Source organism: Montipora capricornis, chromosome 2, assembly GCF_036669925.1.
Source record: "Montipora capricornis isolate CH-2021 chromosome 2, ASM3666992v2, whole genome shotgun sequence".
Classification (NCBI taxonomy): domain Eukaryota; kingdom Metazoa; phylum Cnidaria; class Anthozoa; order Scleractinia; family Acroporidae; genus Montipora; species Montipora capricornis.
In genome coordinates, this window is record NC_090884.1 from 66,099,570 (window position 1) to 66,114,569 (window position 15,000).

A 15,000-nucleotide genomic window follows, 5' to 3' on the forward strand; every position below is an offset into this window, starting at 1 on the left:
GTTTTCAATTTACCTTCCTCATCAGATTCAGTAGCTTTTTGTGCCCCGTTTTGGGCTGAAATTAACGCACTTTTGTTATCTTACATGCATTTCGTGCTTATTTTCAGGGTCACACCAGTGGCTGCGAATACTTGAAAGTTCCATGTGTACATCCTGAGTGTGATTGGACGGGGGAAAAAGCTCTGCTTCCCGAGCACCTGGAAATCGAATGCGACTTTCGGCTAGTGCCTTGTGAATTTTGTCATTCTTCAGTAGTCTCTCGAAAGATGAAGGTATGTTATCTATTGTAAATACGCGTTGCGCACGACCTTTTTGAAAAACTCGTGCCTGACAGTGCGGTGATTAATCATGTTTATCTTCACCATATTGCTTTGAGTTAATGATAATATATAGATTTAGCCAAGCCTAAAAGCGGAGCTCCCGTTTCTTACCCCAGAAAGCAATATAGTGTACATGCAAATTTCTCCAATTTCGTCGCCTCTTCTCTCCTGCTCTTTATCTCGTTGCTTGTCACCAATATGATTTCCCGCCAGAAAAACTCGGGTTGCCAAATGCAACGCTGCCACGCGATTTCCCGCTAAGGAAAATTGCCACTCCCGTCCCCAGAGGCTGTCCTGCCTCCCCACCTCCACGCCGACAGTCTGTAGGGGCGGACGGATTGACGTACGAGATGTCATAATCAAAAATGTCTCTCCTGGATAGACTTCCCAAAAAATCTTAGCCATAGTGCTTCGCTGTCGCGCTTCGCGCGCCTGAGCTCCGCTACTAAACAGTGAAGTAAGCTTCAGTTTCCAGAATTTCGTGGAGAAAATCGTTGTGGCAATCCAATAAAATCAACTATTGCACGGTTAAAAACCCACACAATGTTAGAACAGAGAAGATGACTTAGCTCACGTTTTAGTGGTCTCTCTTTCTAGTATATCATAGTCGCATAGGCGGCCTCAAGCTGAATACAAATGAATGAATGAGTGAACGACCGAACGAATGAACTTTGAAGCGTGTAACTTGAAATTTTTTTTCTTGAAACAAAGCTGGGTATTTTAGGACACCAATTTTATGCCCAAACATAGACAAAAATAACATCAAAGCTGCACGCGCTGGAAAATGCACGAGCTACGTTGCATCCAAATAAGGAAATTTATAATCTCAAAGAAACCTCAGCTATGAACCAGAGATAAACGCTTCAAGGTCATGAGCTTCTGATATGAATGAATGAATGAATGAATGAATCTTGTATAAAAATCAAATTCGGAGAAGAGTAACGAACGAAAACGTTTATCAGTGTGGAACGAGCTACATATGCAGTGGAGACCGGACAACTTCTTTTTTATTTTTCATTTAAAATTTATTGAAAGTACATTTCATTAATTACACAAGTATGCGACACTATTTACACAGTGCTCTTCGTCATTCCTTTCTCGTAGGATCACCAGGACAATGAATGTCCTGTTTTTCCAATTGATTGTGATAAGTGCAGTAAAGCAAGAATTCCTCGAGGAAAGGTGAGTTGACCTGAGACTTTCACTTACACAGAGTAAAGCAGTTTGCTTTTCGTCGCTCAGTTGTAGTGTGACTGGGCTTCTCTCATACAAATACATGCTCCAACATTCTGTCCGTAAACCAGAGCTACCTTACCTTTTGTAAACAGCGTGGATTTAAATACTTCTTAAACGAGTCCGAAGGCAGCACTGTAAGTTATGGCTCGCAATTTATGGCCCGAGTGTTGAGCACAAAAGCCATAATTTGAACTGGAACAAAGATATTTGTTGTCGGTATCCTCTGGTAATCAAACTGGAAAGGAAAGCACACTGGCAAGAAGTCAAGTGGGCAATGGAGTGAGGTTGACGTCATTTTCAGCTCGATCCAGCTTTCTGAAGATTTAAAGTTAGTAACGATGGATCATTAAATAGAAAAATATATATATTTAAAATAAACAGGTGCCTTTTTTAAATCAAGGCTTAAAACTTGATGTCACTTAGTGCTTAGTTAACATAGTTTTGAACTCCAAAGAAAACGAAGAATTTCTTTATTTTTTGGTCATAGTAGCACTTTAGTTAAAGAGAAAATCCTAAGACTCTCGTCTAAGGACGGGGTTAGGGGTGAAGTGGGTGGTTCTTAGAACTTGGTCTATTAGTTGTAGGAAGTTTCGCTCCTCAAGAGAAAGGAAAGCGACAGTGGCGATCAATTTAAGTGGATTGATTAGAAGTAACAAAACACTTTCTTATAACCTTACAGCTGGCAGATCATCAAAATCCTATTATGGGAGATTGCGAGGGAATACAAGGTCCGTGTCCATTTTCTCAGATTGGTTGCTCCAAGACAGAGGTAAGCTTGACATCCTATTTTTAAATACAACGTTACAACTGGATAAATTTTGGTAAAAGAAAAAGTGGTGTTGGTTATAAGATTTACGAGCAGAAAATTATTTCTGCGAAGCCTATAATGACATGACATCAACATCTGTTTGCGAAATATTGACTTACTTTCATTGAAGAATACCTTGCAAAATTCAGTACACACTCAACTTGTTATATTTGCTTCTTAAATTATAATCCGCCGTGTCAGGGCAAAGCTTCAAGTGTTCTGCGTCTGATTTCAAGGACGACGTATTGCGTAGATTGCGTATCCAATATAAAGGAGTGTTTTGCTTTACAGGTCCTCAGCCAAAAGGAGAAGAAAGAACATTTGATAAATGAGAACATTCATCACAACGTTCTCGTTCTCCAGTTCGCTCTTCGCGTGAGCGGAGAAATGGAATCCGTCCTGAGATCTGATCCGAGGAATGTGTCTAGAAGACAACAAATATTTGCGAACTACGACAATGTTATCCAAGATATCCTTAACCAGATTCAAATACATTCAGAGATAAGAAGAAATCTACAGGAAAAATTGCTTGAACACAGTGAGAGGATTACATCGTTGGAGAGAAAGGTCGCGACAGCGAATATATCAGCTGGGTCCGGTGGGGCATCTGCTCAACGTGTTTCTGAGGGTGAAGGCAGCTCAATCAGTGCTGATATCACGAGAAGAGTGATAAATCTAGAGAACAAAACTGCAGACCACGAAGTACTTATGGTGGAAAACAATCGCACCGCGATGGAAACAAGTCGAGAAGCTGCCAATCTTAGGAGACAGCTTGATACTGTGCAGGAGACTACACGAAGGACAGAGCGAAGGATGGAGTCCATTGAGCACACACTGGCTCTGAGGAATGTCACCCTTGCTGATTTAGAAGAGTACGTGCGACAACAAGAGTTTTCAAGCTACGACGGCCAGTTGACGTGGAAGATTACTGAATTTGCTCGAAAACGAAACGAAGCCGTGAGTGGCCAACAAGTGTCTTTCTACAGCCCGTGCTTCTTCACCAGTCGCTATGGCTACAAAATGTGCGCACGTATCTATTTGAATGGAGACGGCATGGGGCGAGGCTCACACATCTCGGTGTTCTTTGTTGTCATGCGCGGACAATACGATGCATTACTCCGCTGGCCATTCAGACAGAAGGTGACCTTCATGCTGTTGGATCAAGACAATGTGGAACACGTGATTGATGCCTTCAGACCTGATCCAAGCAGCTCATCTTTCCAGAGACCAAGATGGGAAAGAAACATCGCCAGTGGTTACCCCATGTTCTGTTCCATCGCGGAATTGAATAATCATGCATATGTGCGTGACGACACCATGTTTTTGAAAGTCATCGTGGATACCGCGGATTTGTAGGAGAGGTTGGCCTGTGTGGAAGGTGCGAAAAATGGGAATTGAGATTTGGAAGCAGACGCGTGCAAGAGGGTCAGGGATAGCGGATCTTAGATCCGATATCCCTGACCCTGTTGCGTCCTTCCTTCTTCTAGCACCTTCCACGCAGGCTATAAACGGGTCAAAACCAAATCAACCGTAGCTTTCAAGATTCTATTAACCCATTGACTCCTGAGAGTGAAAGTTAACAAATTTTAGGCTCTGTCTAACACCACACGATTTTACTCATCAACTTGGAACGTCCTGGGATGCCTGTGGAGGAGTGAATTGGTTAACCAGACAAAAACTATGACCCCTCCATTAACCCATTGACTCCTAGGAGTAACACTTAACAGATTTCACTCTGTCTAACGCCAGACGATTTTACCCGTCAACTGGGAGGAGTCCTGGGCTGCCTGAGGAGTCAGTGGGTTAAAGCGTCAATTATATTGAATCGGTAAGTCCTTTTAAAAGATAAGGTTTGTAAAGAATGCGGAACTCGGGTAGTGGCGACCATCAACAAATTAGCAATCGAAAAATGAACTTTTACCAATTTTCAGCTTGGAATTGATATTCCATTTCTGCTACTACTTCGTGCATTCCTCTGCGAAGAATGTTTGGATCGGCTCGGACGATGAATGATGTGAGGTGAGCAGAAACAAATGATTCACTTTTAAGTTTGGTAACTTTTATCTAACACTGATTTGATAAATGGTATGCGCAGTGCGCATTTCGCGAAGCTATTCGAGGCGGACTGCGTAACATGATAATTACTATATTTTAGAAACTAATGAATAAAGTAAATTAGTCAATATAAGTGAATTTTAAATATAAATAGGTAGATAAGTACACACATTCGTTCGTAAAGCAAGTGGATATTAAACAAATGTATATATGCTCACTGGCTGGCTGGTTTGAGCACTCTGGCATGGCTTAGATGTACCACATTTGTGGGGAACATTTGGGGTGGCTTTTTAAGCCTAACCTCCATCCTAGACATCATCACTGCACTGATGAGGCCCAAAAGGCCGAAACAGTATTGTCTGCAGTTATATATATATGTAGAGGAATATGTCATATAATTAACACTAGTTAGTGATTTTAGAGATTAACGTCAAGACATCAACATAATATTCCTCATCGTCGAGAACCACAAGTAAAAGTTGATGAATTTTGTACTTAAAAGGTCTCATCCTATGCAAATCAGGCTTAAAGCAACCTTAGCTCCAAGGATCGAAAAAGAATTATTAAGCTGAGCACTTAATCTTGACTTATAAACAGAAAAATGACCAGCATCAAAAGATCTTGTGCTACAAGCGTGAACATCACTTGAATATGTGAAGAGATGACAACCATTCCTAGGCGCGGAATCGGCAGATATGTCATGCATAAGTGAACAAACCATTTCAAAATAAAGTGTATTGAGAGGTAAGGCCCGGTTCATACGTCGAACTTCACATGTTCCGAATCTAATGCAAATGCCAAAAATCTATTGTTTATGCTAATTTGCATTAGATTCCGCACATGTAAAGTTCGATGTTTGAACCGGGTCTTAGATGTTAGATAAAGAGATAAAGTGGTGGTAACATGAGATCTACTACTAATAAAAAACAGTAGCCGAAGGGCACGTTTCTGTAAAACAAATATCTTTCTCAAATCAATCTGCGCAGCTTGACACCAAGCAGCAATGCAGTAGGATATAAATATCAAAGAACGATAAATTTGAATTAATGTATTTAGAGAGACGTAGTGTCATAATCGTGAAATAAGTCAAAATACTCTACTTATTTTAGAGGCAATATAGTCAACATGAAATTTCCTCGTTAAATTTTTATCGATGAGCACCCCCAGGAACTTCACGTAATCTTTAAATTCATTTTTTAAATTGTTATTTTATTAGCTTTGCATTTATGATACCAAAAAAAACCCCCAAAAAATCAAGGGAAAAAAAAAACAAAACAACAACAAAAACATACAGCCAAAACATTAACTTTCCCAGGGACATCGCAACAGTGAGTAGCCAATTACTGCGGGCCCATTCAAGGGAAGTTTGACCATTTGGGGTATTGTCAAATATCCTTACATTAATCAGAAAGTTAAACTTCTTTTGTGATGGTCTGAACATGACAAAATTTGATGTTTTAGCATTTATGGTCAGTTTATTAGCAATTAAAGTGCCCCTGTGATTTTAAAGGTGTGTTTGCTTAACACCTGACTGGCAAAATTTTGGGTGTAAGTTTTGGATTTCACTTTCCGCCATTACTACTCACGTTCAAAACTGACCGATTGGACCGCAGAGGGCTGGATCCAGCGAAACGTGACGTCAAAGGCTCACTAAAAATTTACTCCCGTGCTGCATATTAAGGACGGTGCCTACTATTGTTATTGCGCATACGTTCTGCGCATCTCCAGATACTCGGATTTCCTATCGCCGATGCTTACTAATACAGGGATATTTTGGCACGGTTTAAAACTTCCGGAGAAAGTAGATCTTAGTAAGTACTCTTGGTTTCCAAAAAAGAAAATTGGGGGTTATCATGCATTTTTGGGAGAAACGTAAGCTTGAATTAGAGAAAGAACGCCATACATTGCTTTGTATTTTAAAGCTTTTTACAAAGATTATTCATGAATTATCTTTGAAAAATGCGTGGTTACCCCTAATTTTCTTGTTGGATTTCAATAACACTTGTTAAGATCTACATTTCCTGCATAATCCCACACCGAGGCAAAAATATCTTTAATTAGTAGGCACCGTCCTTAAAACGCATTGCATTCTCAAACTAGTGAGCCTTCGACGTCATTTTCTCTTCGAACCAGCTCTCTCAAGATTTTAAAGTTAGGAATGGCGGACCATTAAATAGAAAAATTCTAGTTGCAATAAACAGGTGTCTTTTTGCATTAAGGCTTAAAACTTTGGTCGCTTAGTGTTTGGTTAACATAGTTTTGAACATCCAAAGAAAAATAAGAATTGATTTTTTGGTCACAGGGGCACAGTCATATACATTCTGCAATTCAACGTTTATTACATTTTCTGCTGACTTCAAATCCTTATTAGCATACAATAAGTTAGTATCATTAGCAAATAAGTAAAAGACCAAACTTCTCAGAATAATAAAACATATCATTTATGTAGATCAAAAAGAGAAGAGGGCCTAAGACAGAGCCTTGGGGGGGGGGGGGGGGCTCTTTTTAGCAGACGGGGGACCTTTTTAGACCTTAACGACAAGTTACTTTATAGTCTTTGAACACTCCCAGTTTTCGCGGGCTTGCTACGGCCCTGTGTTAATAAAATATTTAGTTCTGCACTTGAACAATGGTAGCTTTCTAGGATCTCTGAGTTCATAGCTATGCATATGATTAGTGCGCTCAGGTAGCAAATCACACAAGCAAGCAATCAAAAACTACTGAGAGTAGTGGCATGTGGTGACACGAAAACACATAAAAGAATTTCAGGACATAAGAACAAACACGTAGTCTAGATAAATACATAATAAACAGAAAATGTAACAAGGTAATTAGGAGAACGAGCCGTAGCGTGCTCAAATATATTTTAACCTTGATTTTTAGCGGTACTTTTAGTAATTTTAATCATAGTTGAAGAATGTAAATATGTGCTTATTTTACCATTTTAATTCTTCTTTGCTATTTTGTATTCATGGTCTTTAATCGGTGCGGTTCCAAGAAACTCGCTCCTCTGCAAAGCTATGTGGGACTTTGCCTTATGTTATCTTAAGCCTAAGGGACTGGGAGAAATTGACAATATTAAGCTGCATTTAAATATAGGTACTTAATTCAGATTTAAGTTATTGTTTACAGAAAAAAACAATGAGGTGTTAATCGGCATCCGATATGTGCGAGAAAGTCAGGCACCAAATATATGAACACCAACACAGTGATAAATATTGATTATACCCTCAAGCAAGAACTAAATTGGCATGAGCAAGGGAAGGATGTCCTCGACGTACATACTATATAATAACTCAATTTATTAATGATGAATTTGCTCGAATGACATTTTGGGATTTTAAGTGATATGGCCATCGAGTTCTTGGAAATTAAAAGAACTCTAGATCACACCTGAGGTGCGTTTTCAGCTGTGGTGACGCTGTGTTCACTGGAATTTTCAAAGTGAACGTAAAAATACACTAATATAACTTCAGTCCAATAAAAGGGTCTTGTTCCAGCCAAGGATCAAGGCAAAGGGGCATAGTCGCTCGCATGACTGAGGCATAGAAACGTTTGTTGTTTACGTCGAGTAAGAGAGTGAAGCACTTCGCACCTCTGAACCCTTCCTTGACAATCTGTATCTGCCTCTGTGTTGTGTGTAGAAGTCAACTATATAAATGACATCCTGACTTGAGTAAAGCAAAAATGTTAATAATTACAACTACTATGTAGTGTAAAAGAAGCTCATGAAGGGGTTAATTGACCAATGTATATAATCTATTACTGGTGGACACTTCAGTGTTTCTCACTTTGTTATGATTTTTTTGTTAAGCAAAATAGGTAGATTCCATTTTGTCTAAGTAATTTTCAGAAGATGCCAGACCGTGTTGAGAGCATTAGTAATACATGCACTCTTCTGACAGCTCGTGTGCTTATTTGTTGGTCTTATGATATGACCAGTGGCAGAATGGAATCTATTTGTTTAGCGGCTTTAGTTCATAGTATAATCACTTGTCTGTATAAGTATACATTTGCTAAAACAAAAACAATAAAATAATCAAGTGATGTGTCTTGTGCTTGTTGATTCTGTCGAGATTTTTAAGAGGGCTCTTTGACGTTTTCTCTCTGTATGACCTCGCATTCGATTTCACTTGATCGCTGTGGTTTTCCAAATCAGTAATATCCTATGACTTACTCTTCCCACTCTTTACTCTTACTCTGTCCACTCTTTACTTGGTCAATGCAGTCGGTTTATCGTTTGCCTGCGAGTTTTAACTAACGAAATCCTTAGAATAAAACATTTAAGAGCCTCTGACCTCAAAGTACAATACGTTTTGAAATATTTTCCTATTTACGTCTGCACAAGTTACTAAAGCCATCGAAAAGGGTCGAACCCACGACCGAGCTGCATTGCAAAGCACTTTGTGCGCAGCGTGAGCCATGGTTGCATTTCCTGAAAAATTCAGACAGGAAACAGGATTTGAACCCACGACCCGATACCGCCGCAGTCTGGTGGGACACTTACGTAACGAACAAATTTAGGGCGAAACAAGGTATAACAACAAACGTGGCGGAGGTGTGGGCCTTCTTTTCAAGAATAATCTCCAAATGAAAAAGAAATTATGTGACTCATTTTTATCATTTGAATGTATGGACATTCTGTTACTGAAATTGATAAACGTTAGGATTTTTGTTATATATCGTCCTCCTCCTTCACAAGTTAATGGTTTGACAGTTTCGTTATTTTTTGCAGAATTTTCTCAATTTTTGGAGCACATTGTTATTCTTCCCGAAACCATTCTCATTCTTGGAGATTTTAACCTCCATGTTAATGGTGCAGATGATGTCAACGGTAAGAGGTTTCTTGATCTTCTTCTGTCATTTAGCCTTAAACAGCACGTTCTCTGTCCTACGTATAATGGTCGTTACACCCTTGATCTTATGATCACTCGCTCTGACGACTTGTTTGTATCTGAAGTGTGTACATCTGATATAGTCATCTCTGATGATTCTCCTGTTCTCTGCCATCTCAATCTTGTTAAGCCTCTTAGTAAGACGAAATTTGTCAATTTTAGAAATCTAAAATCTATCTGCCTTGATTCTTTCAAGCGTGATATCAGTGTCTCTCTCGCTTGTGTTGATAATTCTGATATATCTAAGCTGGTTTCACACTATCATGAGGTGCTTGCCTCTACACTCAACACGCATGCTCCACTGAAGCGTAGAGCTGTTACTGTTCGTGTTAAAAAAGCGCCTTGGTACACGCCTGAAATTGACCTCCAGAAGAAAGTTAGGCGAAGGTACGAACGTCGATGGAGGTCCACTGGACTTCCTTCTGACAAGCAGAAATTTTCTAAGCAATGTGCTGTGGTAAAAAAGATGCTGTTTTTATCTAAACAGCAGTATTTTAACAGTGTAGTTGCTGATAATGAGAATGACCAACACTCTCTTTTCAAAACTGTTTCTAATTTGCTCTATCCTAAACAGAGCCCACAGTATCCTCCTAGTTCCGATGATACTTGCCTGGCTAACTCTTTTATTCAGTTTTTCACTGATAAAATAAAGGGCATTAGACGGGGTTTTTCAGCTGTTCCTGACACAGTTCTATCGCAATTAGATATTATCACCTGCTCATCTGCTTTTTGTTGTTTTAAGGCAATGAGCGAAGATGATGTTACACGCCTTACTGGGAAAGATTATTCTCAATCATGGTCTTAGTTTACTTTGCGTTCTTCACGTAGTTGTGCCCAAAGAAGGCATTACTGTCAAATTCTTCACAGGGCTCTCTTCGGCTGGTCGCCTACGCAGCCGGTTCTTTTTGTCGTCATGCAGCGCTTCTCCCGACCCAAAGTACGGCTGAGTGGGAGCGGACTACAAGACTCTTCTGAAGGGAATTATTTGCTGTAATCTATGAAGGAAGATTTTGTATTTTATCCAGTCACGGCGTTAAGTTCAAAAGATGTGTTGATAACTGCGGTAGAAAACGAAATGAAAGTTATAAAATAAACAGAATAAGAGAATTTTATACAGCGCAAGTAATTAGTAAGTGCTTGAAACGGCCTGCAGGTAAAATCCCACCGATTTGCCTATTGTTGTGGTTTATCGGGTAATTACCGCAAGGGTCTTCCGGTAGATGCTCCAGAAAGGTCCATTCAAATATTAATCGCCAGCATCTTACGTCAATGTCAATAGTTCAGTCACGTTTTTGTTATATTCAAGATCTCTTATTGACGCTATTTTCGATTCGAGAAGAATTGAGTTCTCATTTCATTACCAATTTCTGAAAATACTATGAATATGTAAAATATTTCTTACGACTGAGCAGGTATGATGCAGTGGTAAGAGCACTCGCCTCCCAATGTGGCCTGGGTTCAATAACCAGACTTTGCTTCACATGTGGGTTGAGTTTGTTGGTTCTGCAATCTGCTCTTCTCCGGGTACTCCCCTCAAAACCAACCTATCATTTGAATTTATTTGATTTCTTCACATCGTCCCCAATTAGTGCCCCGGAACTAAATACAGTTGACACTTAAATAAAGTTTAATATAGAGATTTAGCCAAGCTTAAAAGCAGAGCTCCCGTTTCTAACTCCAGAAAGTAATACAGCAATATTTGGAAATAATTATGCTTCTGCATAAAGTACAAAATTAATCGTCATTAGTGTATAAGTCTTACAGTTTACAGTGATCAAACACCTTTGGGGTGGGTGGTCTAATTATCTTCGAGAATACTCTAAATTTTGAAATGATATTAAAGGAGGTAAACGTGGATAGAGAGCCTCTTGAAAAGAATTTTTAAGCACAGCCGCACTCTGTGTATAGTTCCCCCTTCACTCCTTCTCAGGAGCATAGGCCATCAACAGTCTCTCTCTGTAGCCTCCTGTCCTGAGCATACCGCATACCTCTCTAGTAGGTACCACTCTGTGTCTACAGCAGAAATATTTGAGAAGGTAAGAGTAACATAACTTGAAGATCCCTTTTACCATTTAATACATCTATGGGCCTCTATCACCACCAAAACTACAACAACCACAAACACAAATGGTATATTGATGGTGTACGAAGTGGAAGAAATAATTTGGAAATGTTACAGTCTTGTCTCGCCGGGATCCTAATGTGAGGAAGCCTTGGTGATGGTTTGCATAATGGACTAAATGATTTAGAAATGATACGGTCTCCATAAATGGTTTGATGTTAATTTGCTAAGTGATTTTGTTAAACAACAAATGATTTAGATGCTGATATTCAAATTAAACGGACTATTGCGTTTCGTTGAAATACTCAGCTCCAAATGGTCTAATGGAAGGTGGTATTATCAAAGAAATTTGTAAATGATTTCTAACCAAAAAAGGCTTTAACGGTTGTCGTCAAATGGTCAACTGCAGCAACAAATGAACTAAAGCTTAGATGATTAGTTTAACACTTGAACGATTTAGTTCATGGTCAACTCATTCGTGAAAACATAAATTGTTTGACCTAAAACAGAATTGTTTAACTGACAACAGAGTAAATGGAACATTTTATGTACACGTTACGATTTGTCAGCCCGAAATGATCGGAACACGAAAAGTACTTGTATTTTGACGCCCGAATTGTGGCCGATTCGTAAAAGCGATAATGTCGGGTCGACAAGTCGTGCCGCCACATCGTAGCATGTAAACCGGCCCAATGATATAGAAAAGGTGTTAATTATAAACTTCTTTATTATGGAATTTTGTGAATTTCTGACCTAACTGATACTCGCTGTCTTGCAACACCGGTTGCCGGAATGGAAAATATTTAGATACAAGCCAGATATGGCACAACTTAAGTTAATCGGCTGTGAGCATATTGTCTTTTTTCACGGCCACAACTAATGAGAAATCACTGTCGCGCCGAGAGATTATAAATGATTTACATACAGAAGGCAAAGGTCATTACTATCGCCGTCAGCAGATCAAGTTAAACCCTTCTAAAATGAGCCTTTTCTGTTTCCCGCCATAAGTTGCGCGCGAAAAGTGATTGACAGCCCCTGTCTATTGCGTGACAAAACACCATTTTAAATGGCGTTCTTAGTTATTTCAGACCATTCTCCGCTTTCACAGCTTCCAGGAAATTTTCTATGCCAAACACACTCTGAGAGGAACCATTCGCTGCTTCAAATCGTTTCTTAGCCTGTCAGCCTTAGGAGAGTCAACTAAGACACTGAAAATAAACGAAGAAGACAAAAGAACCCATATTTAAGAGCTGTCCTTCTCATAAAAATGACAGCAATTAGCAAGGAGAGAGCACTAGACGTACGTTGACGCTCCTCTGTTTCGGAAGACCCAATATGCGACACTCCTGTGTAGTGTCTTCATCAGGGTGGTCCAAAGTTATTGTAAGAATCCTTTTGTGTGGTCACCAGTTTGCCAAAAGGGAAAAGGGTGCGGCTGTTAATGGTAATTAGCGACCTTTTCTTGTGTAAATAAGTAACATGTATAAGGCTGCCATCATGACGGTTCAAAGGGAACCACAGGAATTATGTGGTTAGTTTGACAGGCTACTGACAAAGCAGAGTTTCCTTTCTACAAAGAGAAACCGCCTTTTGATGCTCTTGAAACGTGTAGCAAGCTGACGTTTTGTCCGTCCGATAGGTACTGACGATCACAGTCATTGCACGGGAGAGAGAAAACGGCGACAGTACGTTGCCTCAATATGGGATCCCTTAGGGGCCGTCGACAAATTCACTTTGTCCCCGCTTAACGTCAACTGGACGATTAGGTCAGACCCCCCCTCCCTCCCCTCCCCCCCAACCTCCTTAACGTCCACTTGAAATTTTACTGCCCTAGAAGTCCCTGAGCGGCTCCAGTCGCTACAGCTGATTAGGAATATTCAATGCACTTCTACTACAGGGAGAGGTCAACGACCGGTATTAATAAAATTGACTGCTTTAAGAAAGTGGTGAGAACTTCATACATAAAACTCTGGTTTCTCATACCCGTACAACTGCATTTTCCTGTTAATCCTATTTGTATCTCCTTCTAAATACAGTATTCAAAGGAAAAGCCAGAATCGCCAGCCCCCATGTTGTTATAAACTCATCAAGCCTGTAGTCCATTGGCAATCTAATTTCCCAGTCATGTATGCGTTACTCTTTCGCTACTCTGATGCCGACTGTGAAAGAAACTAAAAGCGCAGGATACCTGATCATCCCGGACTGACTGATGTGGGTTGAATTTGTTGGTTTGTTGGTTTTCAGTGCTCTGCTCCAAGAGCGGGCGCGGATCCAGGGGAGGTTTCACCCCCCTTTTTCTGAGCCCCCTTCTTGTACAGACCTCAAACACCTCAAACCAGGCTTTGGTTCTATTACATTATTACAAAAATTCACCGTGCCTCATTTCAAAATCCTGGATCCGCGCCTGAAGAGTGGTACTCCGGTTTTTCTCTCTCCACAAAAACCAACATTTGATTTGATTTGATTTGAGTTAATTTCGTTAGTGTCCCCAATTAGTGCTCTTGTGATAAATCCATTGACACTTAAATAAAGCTGTTATCTACAAAGACCCAATAGCTAAGTATGAAAAGTTTATCGCGCGTATTTTTTCGGCGAAACAAAGGTCAAGGTCTTGCAAAGGAAAGTGTTGTTCGATCAGCCAAAGAAAAATGGTGAGACCTTTAGGATACAGTAAAAAAGTTCACAATGTAAAATGTAGAATTTATGGTGACTAAGGAAAGAGTTTTAAAGATTACAATTTACTTTCTTTTCTTGTTAAACTTGTCCTTCTTTCTCTTCAATTTTGTGACACGCGTTCTAAAAATGTGTCAGTTTGCTACTGTTCAAAAGTGCACCGCACTAACGTCCACGGCCTTACTCCCTTTCCCCCTAAACGTCCAGTTGACGTTAAAGCGGGGACAAAGTGAATATGTCGACGGCCCCTAAAGGATCTAAATCTAAGGACTGTAACATCTCTGTGACAGAGTTAGTGCTATAGTCTCCTTTAATAAATGTTGCCACTCTTCGCTGGGCTGCTTCGATTGCGTCAATCTGGTCTTGTCTTTATATGGAACCCATACTGCCGTAGCGTACTCCCAAGTTTGGTCTCACAGTGGTAACATAAGCTAGACGTTTTTTTGCTTTCAGTACAAGGGTATAAAATGCGTTTCACAAAACTAAGTGACTTTTTAGCTTTATTCACTATGTTCTCAATAAGGCAGTTCCAACTTAGATCTTTAGTAAGGGCACGTTCTTTTGGTACGATTCCGGAATAGGAATACACGGAATAGACGGTATTCATGTTCTTTTGGGACCTATTCCCGCCGTTTTCCGAATGAAATTGAAAGGAATACTATTCCCTTCATTCTGCTCCCGATAGTAGGCCGGTCGCCTGCTGGCGGCTTGAAAATTGAAAATTGAATGGATCGTAGATGCGGGTGTGTGTTTGTACCGGTCTTAGAACAAAAAGAGCTGTAAGTTTATGTTATTCAAAAAAGTGCCCTTGCCTGGTTAAAAGAAATGAGGTTGGCATTTATTGGTTTGTACAAAAAATCACGAACCTTTTTTCAATTCAGTCGACATCAAGAGGAAGAACGTATGGGAATGCATTTGCACTATGCTCTTACAAGTACTTGCAAGTACAAA

At 39.9% G+C, this 15,000-nt stretch overlaps 1 protein-coding gene and 1 long non-coding RNA gene across 9 annotated transcripts in view; one reads left to right on the plus strand and one right to left on the minus strand.

The window, feature by feature from the left end:
* Window positions 1-8,466, plus strand: part of LOC138031775 (TNF receptor-associated factor 2-like) — a 122,896-nt gene extending 114,430 nt beyond the window's left edge. For all 8 annotated transcript variants that reach the window (XM_068879416.1, XM_068879407.1, XM_068879400.1 and 5 more), the window contains 4 exons: window positions 108-272; window positions 1,425-1,502; window positions 2,236-2,325; window positions 2,656-8,466. In XM_068879416.1, the coding sequence (XP_068735517.1) occupies window positions 108-272; window positions 1,425-1,502; window positions 2,236-2,325; window positions 2,656-3,720 (1,398 nt within the window). In that variant the 3' untranslated portion in view covers window positions 3,721-8,466. The remainder of the gene's footprint in view (window positions 1-107; window positions 273-1,424; window positions 1,503-2,235; window positions 2,326-2,655) is intronic.
* LOC138031859 (uncharacterized) overlaps window positions 4,877-15,000 on the minus strand; it is a 47,549-nt gene continuing 37,425 nt past the window's right edge. The window contains exon 2 of the long non-coding RNA XR_011128249.1: window positions 4,877-5,946. This is a non-coding gene — a long non-coding RNA (uncharacterized lncRNA). The remainder of the gene's footprint in view (window positions 5,947-15,000) is intronic.